Here is a 22313-nt window from a genome sequence, read left to right as displayed (position 1 = left end):
GCAGGAATATGGTGTTGAGATAGAGGATCAGCCACGATCATATTGAATGGTGGGGCAGGATCGAAGGGCTGAATGACCCACTCCTGCTTCTATTGTCTATGTTTCTAAGTTGTTCCACCTAACTTCCCTACTATTCCTACCTTCCTAATTTTTAACCTGTGCCCCCTGGCATTTGAACCTTTTCACCACAGGGAACAATTTATTTGGGTCAATGTTGTCAATTCCCTTTATTATCTTGTAGGCTTCAATTAGATTCCATAAATATCACTTTCCTTAATGAAACAAGCACAACAAACTCAACCTACGTTCATAATTTATACAGTTGAGAGTTGGAAGCTTAATTGCTCTTTAAGTCTGTATTGTTTTAAGGGAATTAGCATCCTTACATGGAAGGTGAGTCTATTCTTGTACCAGTCTGACAGGCTGAGCAACAGGGTCACTGCTTGAGAATAGGTGATCTTACTTGTTGAATTGTTCAGCAAAGATGAGGTTGGTTGAGGTTCCCGTGATTGTCATGAGGCCTCCAATTGTGGCAGCATAAGTGATGCTCAATGACAGACACTTGCAGATCATGTGGTCATGCTTGGTTTTGTATTTACTGCTGTATTCTTTACTGGGCTGAATCTGGTTCTGTAGAAAATCAATGAGTGACAGCATAAAAATAACAAGGAAGCATTAAAGTAGACTACTCTCCCAGTAAATATCCTGTCCATCATAATTTGGTGCTAGCCATTATGCATGAGGGTCCGCAAACTGCTCCACCTGTGCATGGCATCATAGAGAAGACCAACCTTGTCCTCACCCAACATTTCATGGGAGGTAATTGGATAGAGATCAGCAATAGGAAGCCTGGCTAATGTTCTCCTCCCTAACACGGCACAGTGTATCATTTGTAACATTGCAACTGGTACTGAGACCAGTCAACTCAGCACACAACAGGGATTGAATCTCAGACCTTCTGATTTAGGTTAGACCACACTCAGCTGTGCTTTTATCCCATTATCGGCAGACCCACTCAGTGGAGCTAGGAAATGAAAAGCAAGAGAGAATTGTGCTACTCAACACATTGGTTATAATCGACATGTTTGTGTGTGGCAAAGGGAGTTCCCAATGGCTCAGTAGACAAAGGCACAGCACAGTGTGACCTAAACAGGCCAGGAAGCTTTCAGGTTCAATCCCTGCCTGTGCTGAGTTAGATAATGTCAGATGGGGCACCTTAAGGCTACAATTATCACAGAACTCCTAGGTGTTGAGAATTAATCTACCCAGTCACCACTCTTGGAATCTGTTTACATGCACATAGACTTTGGCATGAGGAAAGTTCAAGCTTGCTCATTTGGCCTCCATGGTCAAAAAAACCAGACAAAACTCAAAGCTGGATTTTTCTCCAGTCCTCATTGTCACGATAATGAAAGAATAAGCACAGAACTACATCTGGAAATATTGGACTTTAAAAATAAGACTTGAGTTTTTAAAAATGTACAGAAGCCACTGGCTGAAATGCTGCAGGGTGACTCCCTAAGAGATAATGGAACCACACACTGTTATCAGGCAAGGTGCTTCTAATGACAATCAGAAACTAATTGCTCCCTCCGGTAGAGGCAATGGGGCATAATGGGAGATGAGTTTCATCTCATCAAGAAATCCTGTGAGCAATGCCCAGACAGATTTGTGAATTCACTTCCCACTTGGAATATAAACAGGAGGGGTTAAAAGTGAGCTGGAAAGCTGCCCTGGGCCAGAATTTTCAGGTCGGCGAGTAGGGGCGGGGTCCGCTCACCAACAGGTAAAATGACTCACGGCGATGTCGGGCGTGCATCCTGATGTCACCACGCATCATTCAGATTTTCAGTTCGGCGGGCACGCAGCCAACTCGGGTGCGCGCCTGCCAAACTGGCAAAGGCCTATTAAGGCTATTTAAATATCAATTAAGACACTTAACAACCCATCCAACCTTAAGGCTGGCGGGGGCTTGGCTTAACTAGCCAAGTGGTTATGGTACCGGGCTTGTAACCCCAAGATCAAGAGTTCAAATCTCACAATGGCAAACTATGAAACAATGTAACTTCATCTGAAACAGATGGAAACAGGTTTACTCAAAAGAGTATCAAGAGTTCAAATCTCACAATGGCATTCACTGGTGGTCTAGTGGTTAGGATTTGGCGGTTTTACCGCCACGACCCGGGTTCGATTCCCGGGCAGGTAATTAAGGCTTGTTTAGTGTGGTGCCTACGGCCATACTAGTCTGAAAACACCTGATCTCGTCTGATCTCGGAAGCTAAGCAGACTCAGCCCTGGTTAGTACTTGGATGGAGCTTGGCCTTAATAGCCAAGTGGTTATGGTACTGGGTTTGTAACCCCCAGATCAAGAGTTCAAATCTCACAATGGCAAACTATGAAACAATGTAACTTCATCTGAAACAGATGGAAACAGGTTTACTCAAAAGAGTATCAAGAGTTCAAATCTCACAATGGCAAACTATGAAACAATGTAACTTCATCTGAATAGGAACAGATGGAAACGTGTTTGTACTCAAAAGAGTTACAAAGGGGCTTGGTTGTAACAATGAAAGCTTAAGGCTGGCAGCAGGCGAAGAGCCCAGGTGGCCTTCACATTTATCATGGAACCTCATCCACGGGTGGGATGGGGTTTCATGAAGGTATTTGAAGTTTTATGAAAATTTTTAATAACATTCATAGACACGTCCCAGCTCACGTGACACTTTCACATCAGGGGACATGTCTTAATTATTTTTTTCTTTATTAAAATTTTCCGAACTTCAACTAATCTCCCTGAGGCAGCTCTTTGCCTCAGGGAGATTTCTGCTCTCTTTCACATGCATGTGCGAAAGAGCGCACTCCCCGATTCAGGCAATTCCCCGCCTGCCCGCACAGGGAGCGCTCAGCGTTTCCAGGCACGTGTCACACAGGGCAGACCTTAATTGGCCCACCCATGTAAAATGCTAGTGCCCAGCCATTCAGGGCACCAATCAATTGCACGTGCCCGCGCCCGCCCCAGCAAAACCTCCCCCAAGAAAATTCTCCCCCCTGGTGTCTGTCAGTTGGTGGGTGTTCTGAGAGAGAGCAAGTGCTGGAGGTTAGATCAGAAGTAACAGCCACACACAGTACCCTTGCAAATTGCAATTAAGCAGGTATCCCGATCTCTCTCCCTCTCTCCTGAATTCAACTCTCGAAGTTCGAGTGTAACCTTGAAGCCAACTTTTCATCTACTTGAGTCAGTTCTACTGGAATCTCGAATTGCAACGACCGCAACACTCAATCATCTACGCCCCATGACTCAAAAACTGTTCCGCGTGCCGTTTTTATATATATATTCACTTGCTTCAAGCTAAATTCTTACTTATAACCTGAATGACCGAATATGCATGTGTTTTATTCTTTCTTGTGTTTAGTAGTTAATAAACTTACTCTTATCTTTAACTCAAGAAAGGCTGATCAAATTGGTCCCTTCAAAATCAGAATGATTGGGTGTGGGAAAAAGGAATCCATGAAAGGGATCCTTATTAGATTACACTTTGTTGTGGCCAACAGAAGGGTGGGGAGGGGCTGAATAAAGACAGGCAGTAGTTCATTCTGCCTCACCCAGGGCATGACAATTTAGGGGTGTCCCAGCCAGACACATTGACAAATTGAGGGGTCTTGCCTGGGGGAACCTCACTTGGGTGTGGGTCATAACATCATCCATTAACTAAAATTTAGCGGGAATTCTGGCCTCTGATTAATTATGTTGTTAATCTTGGTCCATCTCCTCAAAAGATTAAAGCTTGAGTCAGCATTTTTAAACAAAATAATTGAAACCAAAGGTGAGACAAAATAATTACTCAAGCAATCCATTCTGATTACAATGGTACCTTTAAACTAAACTTTAACCTTGATCAGCTGATACCGGCAATCAAGCACATTTGCTTCACATGCGTTTTCATGGCTGCTTTAAAAGGCTAAGGGCAGAACATTGTACATGTTATGTCACCTCGTTATCACTGCATCATTTATTTATTAAGTTCATCTGATAGGACCAAAGGGAATAGAGTTGGGGCAACAAAGAAACAAAATATGTGCCCAGAGAAGGTGTGCTGCTGTCTGAAAGAAAAAATAGGAGAAAAACCAAAACAAGCAAAGAAATGGAAACAAAATCAAGTTATGGTCTGAAATTAGTCGGAAGGCTGTAAGATGCCTAATCGAAATATGAGGCGCTGCTCCTCAATCTTGTGTTAAGCTTCACTGGAACAGTGCAGCAGGCCAAGGATGGAGATGGTGTCAAAGCAAGACAGAGAATTGAAATGACAGGATACCCTACCAAAAACTCGGGGTCATGCTTGTGGACTGAATGGAAGAGCTCTGCAATGCGTTCATCCAATATATAAGAAAACTAGTCCTGATATAAACTATCTCCAGAACAGAGAAAATCAGACAACAGGAGAAAATACATTCAAAACTCATAGGGTTAGTCCATTGTTTTTTGCAGTAAGCACTGCTGTCAGAAAAGATGTTAATAAAACTATCCATTTCAAAGCTTGTCTTAACTTTTTTGCCTAAGGACAAATTCTAAGCCAGCGTTAAAACAATGCATGGGCAGTAATAACTTTCACCAGATTATAGAACAAAAAGACAAAAATACCTGGAAAAACTCAGCAGGTCTGGCAGCATCTGCGGATAGGAGCACAGTTAACATTTCGAGTCCAAATGACCCTTCAACTGTTCTGTTTCCAGGAATTTTTGTTTTTGTTTTGGATTTCCAGCATCCGCAGTTTTTTGCTTTTACCAGATTATAGGTAACACTTGTGGAAACAGATAGCAAAGTCACAATGTGTGTCTGTCAGTTCCGGCCACTATGGGCTTTTCTGTCCCACATTCAACCAATGCTTCACCCTATCCCTGTGTCGCTTCTAACCTCATACACTTGTTATGGAGTTCGGGACTATGATAGAATATAGACTGCAAACGCAGTAGACAGTGAGCTCAGTCTGGTGCAGATTTGACCCATTACAACACTTATTCACTTTGAGCAGTCAAAACTGCAACTGATAAGCTTCCATTCTTCCATGTTCCCACTCCACAGATTCAACTAGTACACAGCTTCACTGGATGTTTACTCAGCAATCATTACTAGTTGTTAGATGCAGATGTTGAACAAATATTATACTAAACTATGGCCTCGACCTTTTGATCTATTAAAGTGTTTGAGTTTGAATAATTGGCAATTTTGAGCAGATTATGAGTCCTGATGGGGGTCACCAGATCATACAAACAGCTGATAACAAAATGGTCAATAGCCTGTGGCTTATTTACCTGTGTCTATTTTTAACCAAATGCCAGAGCCAAGAAATTTTATTTGTATGAGGTGTAACGCTCTATTTCTAGCTGTTTCTAATAAACCAGTCCTCTGATGCTAGGGGTCAGCCTCCTGTCCCCTCCCTGCACCAGGGAGGGTGGGGGGGGGGGGGGGGAGAGGGGTGGGAGGAGAGGGGTGGGAGGAGAGGGGTGGGGGGGGGTGGGGGGAGAGGGGTGGGGGGGGGGTGGGGGGAGAGGGGTGGGGGGGGGGTGGGGGGAGAGGGGTGGGGGGGGGTGGGGGGAGAGGGGTGGGGGGGGGTGGGGGGAGAGGGGTGGGGGGGGTGGGGGGAGAGGGGTGGGGGGGGTGGGGGGAGAGGGGTGGGGGGGTGGGGGGAGAGGGGTGGGGGGGGGGGGGAGGGAGGGGGGGGGGGAGAGGGGTGGGAGGAGAGGGGTGGGAGGAGAGGGGTGGGGGGAGAGGGGTGGGGGGGGTGGGGGGAGAGGGGTGGGGGGGGTGGGGGGAGAGGGGTGGGGGGGGTGGGGGGAGAGGGGTGGGGGGGGAGGGGGGGAGGGGTGGGGTGGGGGGGAGAGGGGTGGGGGGGGGAGGAGTGAGGGGGAGGGGGTGGGGAGGAGGGGGAGGGGGTGGGGAGGGGGGGAGGGGGTGGGGGGGAGAGGGGGTAGGGAGGGGGGAGGAGTGAGGGGGAGGGGGGTAGGGGGAGAGGGGGTAGGGAGGGGGGAGGAGTGAGGGGGAGGGGGAGGAGTGAGGGGGATGGGGGAGTGAGGGGGAGGGGGGAGTGAGGGGGAGGGGGGAGTGAGGGGGAGGGGGGAGTGAGGGGGAGGGGGGAGTGAGGGGGAGGGGGGAGTGAGGGGGAGGGGGGAGGGAGGGGGAGGGGGGGGAGGGAGGGGGAGGGGGGAGGGAGGGGGAGGGGGGAGGGAGGGGGAGGGAGGAGAGGGAGGGGGAGGAGGTGAAGAGGGAGGGGGAGGAGGTGGAGGGGGAGGAGGTGGAGGGGGAGGAGGTGGAGAGGGAGGAGGTGGAGAGGGAGGGGGAGGAGGTGGAGGGGGAGGAGGTGGAGGGGGAGGAGGTGGAGGGGGAGGGGGAGGAGGGGGAGGGGGGGAGGAGTGAGGGGGAGGGGGTAGGGAGGGGGGGAGGAGTGAGGGGGAGGGGGTAGGGAGGGGGGAGGGGGTAGGGAGGGGGGAGGGGGTAGGGAGGGGGGGAAGGGGGGATGAGGAGGTGAGGGGGGAGGAGTGAGGGTGAGGGGGAGGGAGGGTGAGGGGGAGGGAGTGTGAGGGGGGAGGGGGAGGGGGAGGGGGAGGGGAGCAGGTGGAGGAGGTGGAGAAGGGTGGAGGAGGGGGGCGGGGTGGGGGGGAGGAGGGGGGGAGGAGGGGTTAGGAGTGGGAGAGGGAGGGGGAAGGAATGGGGGGAGGGAGGGGGAAGGAATGGGGGAGGGAGGGGGAAGGAATGGGGGGAGGGAGGGTGAAGGAATGGTGGGAGGGAGGGGGAGGAGTGGGGGTAGGGAGGGGGAGGAGTGGGGGTAGGGAGGGGGAGGAGTGGGGGGTAGGGAGGGGGAGGAGTGGGGGGTAGGGAGGGGGAGGAGTGGGGGAGGGAGTGGGTAGGGAGGGGGAGGAGTGGGGGAGGGAGTGGGGGGGAGGGGGGGAGGGAGTGGGTAGGGAGTGGGTAGGGAGGGGGGGAGGGGGTGGGGGGGTAGGGGGGGAGGGGGTAGGGAGGGGGGAGGGGGTAGGGAGGGGAGGAGGGGGGAGGAGTGAGGGGGAGGGGGTAGGGAGGGGGGCAGGGGGGAGGGGGGAGGAGTGAGGGGGAGGGAGGAGGGGGAGGAGGTGGAGGGGGAGGGGGAGGAGGGGGGAGGGAGGAGGTGGAGGGGGAGGGGGGAGGGGGGGGAGGAGTGAGGAGGAGGAGGAGGTGGAGGGGGAAGGAGTGGGGAGGAGGTGGAGGGGGGGAGGAGGGGGGAGGAGGTGGAGGTGGAGGGGGAGGGGGAGGGGGGAGGGGGAGGGGTGAGGGGGTAGGGAGGGGGGGAGGGGGTAAGGAGGGGGGGAGGGGTGAGGGAGGGGGGATGGGGTAGGGAGGGGGGGAGGGGGTAAGGAGGGGGGAGGAGTGAGGGGGAGGGGGTAGGGAGGAGTGAGGGGGAGGGGGTGGAGGGAGGGGGGAGGAGTGAATGGGAGGGGGTAGGGAGGGGGGAGAGAGGGGGGAGGGGGAGGGGGGGAGGAGGAGGGGGAGGGGGAGGGAGGGGGGAGGAGGTGGAGGGTGTGAGGAGGTGGAGGGGGTGAGGAGGTGGAGGGGGAGGGAGGGGGGGTGGAGGGGGAGGGGGGAGGGAGGGGGAGGGGGGAGGAGGGGGAGGGAGGGGGGAGGGGTGCAGGTGGAGGGGGAGGAGGGAGGGGGAGTTGGGGGAGGGGGGAGGGAGGAGGGGTGGAGGTGGAGGGGGAGGAGGGAGGGGGAGGAGGGAGGTGGGGGGGAGGGGGGAGGGGGGAGGAGGGGGGAGGAGGTGGGGGGGAGGGGGGAGGAGGTGGGGGGGAGGGGGGAGGAGGTGGGGGGGAGGGGGGAGGAGGTGGGGGAGGAGGGGGGAGGAGGTGGGGGGGAGGGGGGTGGGGGGTGGGGGGGAGGAGAGGGGGGAGGAGGTGGGGGTGGGGAGAGGGGGGGAGGAGGTGGGGGGAGAGGGGGGGAGGAGGTGGGGGGAGAGGGGTGTAGGAGGAGGAGGGGGGAGAGGGGTGGAGGAGGTGGGGGGTGAGGAGGGGAGGAGGTGGGGGGGTGAGGGGGGGAGGAGGTGGGGGGGTGAGGGGGGGAGGGGGGCGGGCGAGGTGGGGGGGGGGGGGGGGCGGTGGTGGTGCAGGTAAGGAAAAGTGGTATAACACTTTTAGGTGCCAACCTCCACACCCTGACTTCCTGACTTCCCCAGCATTCTGCTGCACAGCAATCCTCAACTCAACACACCTTACAACACCACTCATTCCTCTCTTTCCAGGAACCTCCTCACATCCCCATTTGAACAGACAGCACTGACATTCACCCTCATCTTATCGCTATCTCACACTCAACCTTTAAAGTATTCCAACCTTTCAGTATCACAGAACAATGAGTCTCTGCTGTTCTCTTCCCTTGCTGACTCTGGTGATTTTGACAGAGCTTGGGAAACCTGTGCACTGGCTGTCAAAACCAGAATGCTGGATTAAAGTCAGAATTATTGGCTGTTAACATATTTAAATTAGAGTCCCGACATCCTCACAGGGGTTTCCCGCACACTTCCAAAGGCGGTCCTGTAAAAGCCAGAAGTGAGCGGAATCATGCCGGGTTTCCCACAAGCTGGCATTTTTGGGGGATTTAACGTCTCCACTTGCATCCAAACCTGTCCCACCTTGTCAGTTAAAATTGGCAATATCTCAGCATTCTGTTTGCTTTGTTCCTTACTGTTCAGCAGGGCCAGGCTAAGTGTTCACCATCTGATCACGTTCAACCTTTTTTAGCCAGCTCCACAGGATTCATTGAGTAAGTTTCCCAAGTTTTCCTTCCAATATGTAATACTTTGTAATTATATTTATATTGATTTTCATCTGCAATCACAGTGCCCCATTGGAAACACTTCTCCAGTTTTTTCTGTAATTCCTTAGTTGCTTCAGCAGTTTCAATTGCCTCTCCACCTAGTTTACCATCATCTGCAAATTTGAACAATATACATTGTATCTCTTAATATGGATTAGAAACACTACTGGCTTCAATGCACTGCTTCACAGGTATTGAGAAGCACTTTCATTAAGCATCTCTCTAGATCATTATCATTCCTCCAACTAGAGGCAATATTTTCTCAGTTTCAAACAATTCCTTGTCCATCGGTCCAGTTTACTTCAGATAATCACTGCCTTATGCTTGTTATTGTCTGGTTGTTATCACAGTGCTGGTTGGGGGAGTTTGCTGTGTTCATATTGGCTGTCACTTTTCCTACATTATAACAGTGACTACACTTCAAAAAGTAAAGTGCTGTGAGGCATCTGGTGGTTGTGGAAAAACACTATATAAAATAAAAGTCTTTCTTTCTTATCTTCATATCAGTCCTTCAGATTCAATGTTTCCTTGTGGGGCTTGAAAGAGCCCACAGGGTTGGCCTGACAGAGAAGCTATCACTGCTCCCCTGCCCAAGACTCAAGTTGCAACAGCAGATTGGGTACTAGAGGCATCATCAGAACCCAATTTGCATATTTAAAGAGGGCTATGCCAATTTTAAATGGCTGTCTTTTCCACCTGCAAGTTAAAATTGCACTTGGTCAGGTTGAGGTCGGAAAGGAATGGGTAACTTCCCAACCCATTTTAATTGCTGATGCCCAGCTGCCCCCTGCCCAGGTCTGCCTGCCAGGGAGGGTTATAATTCAAAAAGAATACACTGCTACATACAGAAACCAGTGTATTTCCTCTCCCTCCATGTTATAGGATTAAGCAGTGAGAATCCTCAGAATATTAAGCATATTTGTTGCTCAGAAGTGAGTTTGCATAAAAAAAGTTAATAAAGCTTCGTGAGCCTGTATAATTATCTAGTTGCCATATGCTTGATTCACTTTCCTCTTTAAAGTAGGGCAGGATGGAAAGTAGCAAACCACTGCTGGTCACAAAACTGCTTAAATGAGAGCCACAGCATGAGGAATCCACAGTGTAAATTGTCTGCTAATCTAGTTTCACTATCACATGTAATGAAGCAGCCATAAAACATCATAATCAGACTACTGCAGGAAGACAGCAGAGTCATAAAACAGGAAGAAACAGAATCCAGTCAGCAACTAAACAAGATCAGCGATAAAGCTACAAATCTGATAAAGCTACAAACCTGTTCCTCTGGTTCAGACAGCATATCCTGGTCAGGTTGGTTCTTCTTTGCTGCACTAGGGGAATAAACGGAAGTTTAAATGATACCAGCAAACCATTTCTGCTTTCTTCAGATTCATGTGGGTTAAAAGACACTCAACATCTAGCTCAAAGAACATCTAATCATCATAACTGCTAACTGATGGGACACTGGAGATTTCATTCAGTCCTACATTCCTGAGCATTGACTGCAAATAAAGAATTGCTTTGAGTTATAAATAATTCAGCCAATAATTCCTCCAGGACATTGCATATTTCTTGACTGAGCATGAATGAGCAGAACAAATTATATTGCCTGATCCACAACTGATATGCTTGAGCAAATTGGATTAGTCGTACGGATATATATCTAGGGCACCTGTTTAGATTGGACAGGGTGTGCACACAACAGGCACATACTAATTTCAAGGATAACAGGAATATAGGAATAGGAATAGGCAACGTAGCCTCATGACTGTTGGTTAACAAAGTCTATCGAGCTCAGGTGAATTATTAATTTTAAATCTAACATCAAATATCCTTTGCAGAATAGAGTTTGAAACTTCTACCACCCTTTAAGTGTAGAATTGTTTCCTAATTTTATTCTTGAGAGGTCTGGCTCTAATATTTAGACTATGCTTGTTAGTCCCAGCATCCTTCACCAATGGTGATAGTCTTTCTTTACCTATCCTATCTGTTTCCCCTTAATATCTTGAAAACTTTGATCAAATCACCACTTAATCATCCAAATTTCAAGGAATACAATCATAAATTAAAAAGGGAAGTTACAGAAATTAACTTTTGGAGTCTAAGTATAATTGTGGTAAATCTATTCTGCAATCTCTTCAAGGCCAATTCCTAAGCTGTGGTGCCTAGAACTGAACCCAGTACTCCAGATATGGTTGAACCAGGGCTCTGTATGGTTGAAGTATGACTTCTAATCTTTTGTTCTAGATACAAAGACTAGCATCCCATTAGACTTGTTGATTATTTTCTGTACCACAGTGATACTTTCCTGATCCATGTACTTAGACGCCCAAGTCTCTTTGGGCCTCCACTGTTTCTAGTTTTTCACCATTTAGGAAGTACCCTTTCGATCCTTTTTAGGTTAATGACCTCACATGTGCCTAATAGAAATCCATTTGGCACAGTTTTCCTACTCACTTTTTTTCTTTATTTATTCATTCACAGTATGTGGACATGGCTGGCTAGGCCAGTATTTATTGCCCGTCCCTAATTGTCCTTGAAAAAGTTGTGCTGAGCCACTGCTGTCCATGTGGTGTAGCTACACCCACAGAGCTGTTAGGAAAGGAGTTCCAGGGTTTTGACCCAGGAACAGCAGTATTGTTCCAAGTCAGGATGGTGTGTGGCTTGGAGGGAAACTTGCAGGTGGTGGTGTTCCCATGCGTCTGCTGCCCTTGTTCCTCTAGGTATTAGGAGTCGAAACTTTGGAAGGTGCTGTCTGAGGAGCCTTGGTGAGTTCCTGTGGTGCACCTTGTAGATGGTACACACTGCTGCTACTGTGCATCAGTGACGGAGGGTGTGGATGTTGAAGGTGGTAGATGGGATGCTAATCAAGCAAACTGCTTTGTCTGGGATGATGTTGAACTTCGAGTGTTGTTGGAGCTGCATTCATCCAGGCAAGTGGGAAGTATTCCATCACACTCCTGACTTAATTAATTTAATTCACTTAATTTATCAATATCCCTGTCATTTTGCTCTTCTTACACTGCTACCTATCTTTGCACCATCTGCAAATTTAGATATGTGGCTTTCTATCCCATCATCTAAGTTATTAATAAATATGGTGAATAGTTGAGGCCCAACTGTTCCTGATTTGAGAGAACTTTGGAAGATTATAGTTAGAACATCTGCAACATTTTCACTTATTCCTTTATTGGGATGGAAATCATTTGGGTTGTGGGGAGTTGTCACTCTTTAGTGCAGTTATAGCCACATCCTACCTATTAAAGTATCTGCTCATTATTTCTAATCTCTGTCTCCTGCAATACAACCAATTTCCTAACCAGATCAATAATTTGCCTTCAATTCCATGAGCTTGATCTTTAGTGAACAGTCTCTTGAGGAACTTTATCAAATGCCTTCTGGAAGTCTGTATGACTTACATCCATAGACATTTCCCTGTCAACTACTCTAGCTTCCCCTTCAAAAATTCAATCAGGTTCATCAATCTACCCTTTGCAAATCCATGCTGATTCCGATCAGCTGAAAGTTTTCAAGATGCTCAGTCACTCTATCCTTAATTATGAACTCTCACAATTTCTGATAACAGAGGTTATGCTAAGTTGTGAATGATTTCCTAGTTTTCCTTGAGTGTCACCTTTCTTAAATAGCAAAGTAACATCTGCAAAAGAAACTGTTCCTGATTTGAGAGAACTTTGGAAGATTATAGTTAGAACATCTGCAACATTTTCACTTTTTCCTTTATTGGGATGGAAATCATTTGGGTTGTGGGGAGTTGTCACTCTTTAGTGCAGTTATTTCTTCATTACTGTTATTTTGCTTACACTAATTTGAGCAGGTTGTTGTCCCTGATTCAGTATTAGTTTCCTTGAAATGATTGGTATGTTGGTTTCTGCCTCTACTGTAAATACTACGGACTCAAAATAATTACTTAGCATTTCTTCACTTTCATTGACAATATCACAACTACCAATTGTAAAGGGACCCACATTCTCCTAACCACCCTCTTTGTCCTAATATGCTTGTAAAAATTCACGTTGATTTTGATATCACCGTGCAAATATCTTTTCATACTCCTTTTTCTAGTTCTTACTATCTGTTTTGTCATCCTTTGCTGTTATATGTATGTTTCTCAGTCACTGGGATCTGCTTTTTTTTAACATTTTTGTGTGCAGTATCTTTTAGTTTTATATTGTCTCATACCTCTGTAGTTTCCCATGGCTGTCTTTTTTGACAAGTAGAGCTCTTGCCCCTTAGTGATATAAACTGCTTCTGTATCACTGTTTTTTTCACACCGCCCAATGATCTTCTGATCAACAACAGATTTGCCCAGTTTACAGTGGATAGTCTCTGCCCATCCCATTGAAGTCAGTTTTACCTAAATCTAGAGCTGTTTTTCATTTTTCCTTTCAAAGATTACATTGAGCACATGGTATTATGATCGCTATTAGATAAACGTTCACTCACATTTAGGCTGTTAATTTATATGGCTCATTATTAAATCTAATGTGTTTCCTTGTTGGTTCTGGGACATATTGCTGCAAAATGCTATCATGGACATATTCAAGAAATTCATTATCTTTCTGACTTGCTAGTCTGCTTATTCCAACCTATGTGAAAGTTAAAATTCTCTACTAAAACCACTCTGCCTTTGCTACATGCTTGCTAATCTCTGTATTTATACAATCTATCACTTCACAGCTGCAACCAGTGGGCCTACACACAACTGCCAAGACAGTCTTAAATTATTTTCTACTTTTTAATTCTACTTAGGAGGTCTCCACTGCCTGCTTACCTCTCACTATATCCTCCCTTACCATTGAAGTGATTTCATCTTAAGGCTAATCCTCCTCCTCCTCTATCATTTTGCCTATCTTTACTGTAGGCCTTATAACCTGGCATATTTAATTCCCAATAATGACTATCTTGTAGCCATGTGATGCCCTCCAGGTAGAATTTGCTCTTGCGAATTGTTCAGTTTGTTTCTTATGCTTCACAAACAGTGAAATCTTTGTTATCCGGCATGCTCAGGAAATGGGTGGTGCTGATTAATCAAAAATGCCGGTTAATGGGGAATTATATTACTCCTGACACAAGACAAGGCGCTGCTCTGTCTTTGAGGGGTTGAGGGGAAGGGGGAAACAGCTGGGCAGGCAAGGGCCCCAGCACATCAGGGTATCACAAGTAAAACCATCACAAATGACACCACAACCATCACACCAGCTTTTTTAAAAAATCGAGCTGTCAGTTGCACTGACAGTTGCCCCAAGCAGTATATCTTTCTTCAGGCACAATACAATAACCGATCCAATAATTTAATAATTTCAATGTAAGAACAACTTCTGCACATTTACAATCTATTAATATTAGTTTTAAAGAAAATGTATTACCTGATAACTGAGAGTGACTGGCTATTTAAAAAAATCAGAGTTGTCAAAAATTCCAGTTAATTTGAGTTCCGATTGGTAGATCGGTAGACTGGATAACACAAAGTTTACTGTATTTGTATAAAATAAATGCTTATTTGGATTACACACTCTAACTTGTCCTTCTGCTCTAATGTTTTACTCAAGTTTCTTAATTCTCTCTTGGTTTAATCACTTTACATCTTTTCGTATCCCCTTTGCCTGCAGTGCCTAAAGCACAATTTCTGACTGTTACTCTAATCCCCTTTTGTTTGTTTTTGAACTATTATCCATGCTACCTTTTCCATCTGAATCCCCCTCAAACCCCTCAAGATTGCATTGGGTTGTAGTGTATGAAACTGCTCCATACTCTCTATAAGGGTGTGTCTGGATTGGGTTAAGTACGTAATGCACCTGTTTGGTCTGTATTGATTTAAACAATCTATCTGAGTTTAGAATTGGACTTGAGGCCAGCTGGGTAAAATCAATCCCTAATGTTCAAGAGGGCTCCCAGCTGAGGGATCTGATGTGAATCATCTCTCCCGTAACTGTGCCAGCTCTATGCCTCACGCCTTCAGGTCTTTATTTCATACTAGCACAAGTCAATGTAAAGTTAAAAATGCACAAACCGAAAGATCACCACAATAATGAGTTTGTAATCTGTATCTGCCTTGGTAACAGCAACAATCTATCTATACTTATATTAGAAAATTTCAGCTTCATTACATATCTTTTCAAGTGTCATCCTTGCTCAGTTACTAATGCTCTCCCTTCTGAGTCAGTAGATTGAGGGTTCCAGGTTCTTTTCAGGATCTGGACACACAATCTAAGATGACACTGAAGTGTTACTTTGCTGGAGAATTTCTTCTCAATGAGATGTTACACTGATGCTCCATCTGCACATTCCCAGTGATATAAAAGACCCCATTGCACTATTCAAAGAATGGCAGTGATTTCTCCTGCTTAGACTAACATTTCTTAACCACCATTACCAACAGTTTATCTCCTGCCTCATGCCATTTGCTGTTTAGGAAACCTTGTTACAAAATTGTTTACCTACATAAGATTCCATTCAACTTTCTTTTTGTTGTCCTGTGATTAACTTTTATTGTTTATTGTTATATTTATGGACCATCTTTATACACTTTCTGACATGCAAGAAGGGGCCTTTAAAACCCATGAGAAATTATGAATTACTTTAAACAACAGAACAGCTCTGCCAAAGTGTCTCAAAGATCAAGGACAACAATAGTTTGAATTTAGCTTTTTTAGCTTGTGATATTCTTCCAATTTTTGTGACCTTTGCTCCCATCTCTGCCTATGCAAAGCACTTGGAACATACAATGTGTGGAAGAGGAAATAATTTCCTCTACAGATCATTAACAATGAAGCAACAATAGGAAAGAAAAGCATATTCCAATTATACTAAATACAGCAAAGTTCTTACATGTTACATTCAGCACAGTCTGCGTATGTTGCATATAGCCTACTGCATCTTTCCTTAACCTTATATACTCCAGATTATCTTTCTATATTTTCATCCACTCTAAATCACCCTCTATTCTCTTATGTCTCATGAATATTCCTTATAACTCCATATAGCCCAGGACATATTCCCTATAAACCATAAACTCCAGTGTGCCTTTCCTACATGCTCTGGGACACCTGGTACCATGAAGGCACCTGGAGGTTTTTAAATAATTGCTGAAAGTGTTATTTTTTTGGAAGGATCTGAATGAGAGTTTAAATCAAGCATAATGCCCTGCTTACCTCAGAAAATTGTCACTGTGTGATGAGAATTATTAGTAGAGAGCAATTATTAATTGACAAATTTTATGACATACATCTATTAAGTATTCACAGAGTACAGAAGTTATTGTTGTTTTCTACACCAATGAATGCACCAGTAATTGCCAGTTATGGATACTTAACAGCTCAATTTAAAGCATTCACCAAATAAACTGAAAATTTTGACTTTATGGAAAGAAGGACAAGGAAAGTAATTCCAACCCAGCTCACTTCACCTCCCCCATTCCTGGAGTCCATGCTACATTTCTTGGACCACTTGCACATAATTAAACTTACTTTTCTTTAAGGTAGATTAGCTCCAGCTGTTTTTTCTCATTCTCATCTTCTGGAAGCAATAAGAGACAGGTAATGAAATTTGCATACAATAAAGTGATCTCCCTTAGCGAGTGTAAAAGGCCGATTTAATAGCTTTGAGTTAAAGGTATTGTGCATGCTAGTACTGATCAAACTTAATTTCTGGTCTGTACTAATATAAGCCGAGATGGCCGCTGAGCTACTATTAACAGCAACAGTGCCTGTGAGCTCAGGAAAGGAAGAAAGTTAATCAAACTATCCTCTCCTGATCACAATCCAGTCACCCCTGTTAGAAAGCTTATAAATTGATAGATGATCTTGGATCAGCATAAGGTCAAATAGCTTGATGATACCTAATTCACAGGAACACCAGAACACAAGAATTAGGAGTGGGAGTAAACCATTTGGCCCCTCGAGCTTTCTCCAGCATTAATAAGATCATGGCTGCTCTGATTGTGGCCTCAGCTCTATCTTTCTGCCTGCACCCCAGTAATCCTTGACTCCCTTGCTGATCAAAAATCTATCTAATTCAACCTTGAACATATTCAATGTTGTCGCTTCCACTACCTATGGGGAAGAGAATTCCACAGGCTAATGACCCTTAGAGAAAAAATATCTCCTCATTTCAGTCTTAAATGGGAGTAACTAAGTTTTAAACAGTGTTCCCTGGCTCTACACTCCCCCACAAGCAGAAACATCCTCTCAGTATTCAATTTGTCAAGTTCCCACAGGGTCCTATATGTTTCAACAAGATTACCTCTTCTAAACTCCAATGGGTATAGGCCAACCTGCTCAATCTTTCCTCATAAGATAACCCCTTTTTTCCCAGGAACCAGTCAAATGAACCTTCTCTGAACTGCTTCTAATGCAATTATATCCTTTCTTAAGTAAGACGACCAAAATTGTACACAGTACTCCAGATGTGCTCTCACCAATGCCCCATATAATTGTAGCATAACTTCCTTACTTTTATACTCAATTCCCCTTTCAATAAATGACAACATTCCATTTGCCTTCCTAACCACTTGCTGTATCTGCATTACAGCCTTTTGGGATTCATGAAACAGGACACCCAGATCCTCTGTACCATAGAGTTGTGCAGTCTCTCTCCATTCAAATAATACTGCTTTTCTATTCTTCCTGCCAAAGTGGACAAGTTCACATTTTCCCACATTATACGCTATCTTCCAAATTTTTGCCCCACTCACCTAACCTATATATACCTCTGCAGCCTCTTTATGTCCTCTTGACAACTTACTTTCCTACCTATCTTTGTGTCATCAGCAAATGTAGCTACCATACCTTTCAGCCCCTTCATCCAAGTCAATAAAGATTGTAAATAATTGAGGCCCTAGCACTGATCTCTGTGGCACTCCACTAGTAACAGCATGCCAGACTGTGTATGATCGATCATCCTTGAAAAATGCTTGCTTGAATGAAGCACTGGAGATTCACTTTGGGCTGTATCCCATGCAAGGCCACTGCTGTCAAGAGAGGAAGAAGGAGAATGGGATTGAATTTAACTTGCCTAAATTGGTTTTAATATGATGGTTATGATCCCACTAACACTGACAATCAGCCTGTGGTTATTTTGATTAGGGCATCCTGCTGGGTGACCGAGGGCCTGTCTGTGCCCTTTAATGTGCAGCTTTATTTCATGCCCTCCGTCGAAAAGAGGAAGAAAGATAGAAGGAAACAGCATTTGGATGGGAGACTGAGCATTCATGGAACATGTGTGATCAATATGAGTTACTGCCAACAAAGCTTATAGCAGCCAACTAATACGCACCATATTTTTGGGAGCCTGAACTAGTGTAGGCATCTTCTACACTGTCTGTGTCCGTGATTACAGTTAATTCGGCATCAGATTCTAGGCTGGTGTTGATGAGCTGCTGCAGCACAGCTTCTGCAATCGGCATCACCATAGCAGTAGTGGAGGTGTTACTGAGCCACATGGACAAGAACACGGTACAGCACATGAAGCCAAGCACCAACCTGTGAGTAAGAGAGGAAGTAAATACCTTGCTAGTATACTTAGAACTTACCAAATAGGAGAAGGAAAAGATTGATTCCCCCGGTGCTGGTGTTTAGAGGTTGATGTTGTGTCTTTGCCAGCGAAGTTATTTAATAACAGGCCATCTCAAACTGGCATCCAAACCTAAAGTCACAGTAGGCAAGATACTCATGGCCCCACTCCAGTGGCGAACTTGTGGTTGAGCAGGGTCACAGTTTGTCAGCTGAGGAATAATAACCCTGTCCCAAATTGGAAGAAGGAGGTCATTAGCATGTTTGAGGTGGACCAGGACCTATACACTGTCTCCATAGAGGCCAGGAATTCAGAAATGTCACAATTACACTTTGCCACATTGATCCATTGATATGGTCCCGGGGAGAGCAAATAGAAAAGGAGCTGCACAACTTTTAATCCCCAGAGGAGCATTCAGCGCTCTCTCTAAGGTAATTAACCCATTCCAGGATCGATTGCCTTTGCCCTTAGACATCTTGGTATCCTTGGAAGGCTTATAATGGGACATAAGCATGCTCTCCAGAGGTGTACTTTCACTCTAACTCCTTATTTTCACATATCATCAGGTTTATACTTAGGGATGGTTTGGTCTATCAGTGTTTTTGAATCAGCTGGTTCTCTATGTCAACATATACACTGTTCCTCCTTTCTGACCCATTCCTGGTCTATGGCTCTGACATATATATATATATATATATATATATATATATAAAAATAAAAAAAATATATATAGTATATTTATTAAAATAAATATATTATTAGGAGTGGGAAGTGCAGAGTAAAGAATTAACTCAAATGATAGCTACTGAGCATGTATGTAAGGAGTTGATGTCATTGGCTGAGAGGAGATGAGTGTGAAGCATCTCAGAGTTCCATCTAGTCTTGGTCTTATTTAACCTATGTAAATAGTTGGTCTGTAAATAAATGTTTTTCAACAAAAGACCGCTGCCTCCAGTAAGATCTCTTCTAGAGTAAGAAGCTAACAAATCCCGAGATAAAACCACAATAATAGATGGTGGCAGCAGTGACTAAACCCACAGAGGAACAGCAGAAAATAATGGGGAAAACCTCAAGTGAAACCCAGCAATAGTGCTGAGAAATGGGTGAAGGATTTTGAGGGCAACGCAGCAACCACACTGGAGACAATGAGGGCAGGTCCAGCGACTGGCAAGACAAGCAGCATGGGAAAAGACAATTTCGAACGTGGGTGAGAAATGGCTACAACTTTGCCGCTACCAGAATCATTTCAAAATATAAAGGGTCCTTGACAGGCTAAGCAATGGCAACATTCGCAAAGATGTTTTACCCGGTACCACAACACCTCAGGTCTGGCGACTAAACAGAACAAAGATCAAGTTAGCAGTTTGTCATATGCTGTTGCGAACATAGCAGATGATGTGCTGGCCAGACAGGGGTGAATGAAGAGACAGCCTCCTACAAAGATGTCATCGGAGCCTTTGACTTATACTTCAGTCTTCATAAAAATATTTTCATAGAGAGGGTGACATTTAACCAGCACAGTCAAAAACAGGGTGAAGGGATTGACTCATTCAATGGATTGATGAATGATCAATTTTTGTCTAGCTGAAAATTATGAGAATGGAACATTAAAAGATGACCTGATCAGAGGTAGAATAGTTGTTCATGTTTTGGATGAGAATCTCTCCCCCTTCTTACAATCTTGGAATGACTTAAATTTATGTACAACTGGCCAGACAAGCAAATAGTGGAGGCAGAACAAGGCTTTTGTCAGAGACGCAAGGGTAATTTCCCAAGAACAGCCCAAAGAAGTCATTCAATTTGTGGGTTGTAAAACTGAAAATATAGCAAGGCAGCAACCAGGGAAACATCCTGAAAAGGCACCAGCCACCATTTTCCAATGACACACTGTGGAAGAGTAAAGGTCCACAGGTCCGAAAAACTCCCTAGCCAATTGTGCAGTGCCATGGGTGTGGCGGATTAGGCCATTTTAAAGTGGTCTGCCACTCGAGGAAATCTGTATTTAGAATATAGAAGGAGAAATCTGTTAAAGGGACATCCCTTCAAGAAATTCAAGACCTCGACAACCAGGAAAGCACCATCCTAGGATAAATAAAGGAAAATAAAAACCAGCATTAGAGTGCTGACATTAATGTAAACAGGTATCCAACAGAATTCAAGCTAGGCACAGGATCTGATGTCTCAGTGTTATGTGACAGAGTTTCATTGCTGAATAAAGCGACACTACAACTGTCACAGAATCACAGTACAGAAGAGGTCTTTCAGCCCATCGAGTCTACACCGACACATGAGAAACACCTGACCTATCTACCTAATCCTATTTACCAGCACTTTGCCCATAGCCTTGAATGTTATGATGTGCCAAGTGCTCATCCAGGTACTTTTTAAAGGATGTGAGGCAACCCGCCTCCACCACCCTCCCAGGTAGTGCATTCCAGACTGCTACCACCCTATGGGTAAAAAAGTTTTTCCTCACATCCACCCTAAACCTCCTGCCCCTCACCATGAACGTATACCCCCTTGTGACTGACCCTTCAACTAAGGGGAACAGCTGCTCCCTATCCACCCTGTCCATGCCCCTCATAATCTTGTACACCTCGATCATTTCGCCCCTCAGTCTTCTCTGCTCCAATGAAAACAACCCAAGTCTATCCAACCTCTCTTCATAACTTAAATGTTTCATCCCAGGCAACATCCTGGTGAATCTTCTCTGCACTCCCTCCAGTGCATTCACATCCTTCCTATAATGTGGCGACCAGAACTGCACACAGTACTCCAGCTGTGGCCTCACCAAGGTTCTATACAACTCCAACATGACCTCCCTACTTTTGTAATCTATGCCTCAATTGATAAAGGCAAGTGTCCCATATGTCTTTTTCACCACCCCACTAACATGCCCCTCCACCTTCAGAGATCTATGGACACACGCACCAATGTCCCTTTGTTCCTCAGAACTTCCTAGTGCCATGCCATTCATTGAATACTTCCTTGTCAAATTACTCCTTCCAAAGTGTATCACCTCACACTTTTCAGGGTTAAATTCCATCTGCCACTTAACTGCTTATTTGACCATCCCATCTATATTTTCCTGTAGCCCAAGACACTCAACCTCACCGTTAACCACCCGGCCAATCTTTGTGTCATTCACAAACTTACTAATCCTACCCCCCACATAGTCATCTATGTCGTTTATATAAATGACAAATAATAGGGGACCCAGCACAGATCCCTGTGGTACGCCACTGGACACTGGCTTCCAGTCACTAAAGCATCCTTCTGTCATCACCCTCTGCCTCCTACAACTAAGCTAATTTTGAATCCACTTATCAAATTATCCTGTATCCCATGTGCATTTGCTTTCTTTATAAGTCTCCTATGTGGTACCTTGTCAAAGGCTTTGCTGAAATCCATATAAACTACATCAACTGCACTATCCTCATCTACACAACTGGTCACCTCCTCAAAAAATTCAATCAAATTTGTTAGTCATGACCTCCCTCTGACAGCCATGCTGACTATCCCTGATCAAACCTTGCTTCTCTAAGTGAAGATAGATACTCTCCTTCAGAAATTTCTCCAATGGTTTCCCTACCACTGACGTGAGACTCAATGGCCTGTAGTTCCCTGGCTTATATCAACAACCCTTCTTAAACAGCAGAACCACATTAGCTGTTCTCCAGTCCTCTGGCACCTCCCCCCATGGCCAGAGAGGAATTAAAAATTTGGGTCAGAGCCCCTGCGATCTCCTCCCTTGCCTCCCTCAGCAGTCTGGGACACACATCATCCAGACCTGGAGATCCGTCCACTTTTAAGCCTGCCAACACCTCCAATACCTTGTCACTCCCTATATCAATCTGCTTAAGAACCTCGCAGTCTCTCTCCCCCAAGTTCGATATCTTCATCCTCATTCTCTTGGATGAAGACGGACATGAAGTATTCATTCAACACT

General features: G+C 45.4%; 1 protein-coding gene across 1 annotated transcript in view; it reads right to left on the bottom strand.

Moving 5' to 3' along the window:
• Positions 1–22313, bottom strand: part of LOC121293059 (solute carrier family 13 member 4-like) — a 119099-nt gene that overhangs the window by 33569 nt on the left and 63217 nt on the right. Inside the window, exons 4-7 of the mRNA XM_041215650.1 lie at positions 18128–18333; positions 16321–16369; positions 10110–10164; positions 464–630 (exon numbers count right to left, since the gene is read on the bottom strand). Coding sequence (XP_041071584.1) covers positions 464–630; positions 10110–10164; positions 16321–16369; positions 18128–18333 — 477 coding nt within the window. The remainder of the gene's footprint in view (positions 1–463; positions 631–10109; positions 10165–16320; positions 16370–18127; positions 18334–22313) is intronic.

This window comes from Carcharodon carcharias, chromosome 21, assembly GCF_017639515.1.
Source record: "Carcharodon carcharias isolate sCarCar2 chromosome 21, sCarCar2.pri, whole genome shotgun sequence".
NCBI lineage: Eukaryota > Metazoa > Chordata > Chondrichthyes > Lamniformes > Lamnidae > Carcharodon > Carcharodon carcharias.
Note: the sequence above shows the minus strand (reverse complement) of the source record. Positions and strands in the feature narration are given on the sequence as shown.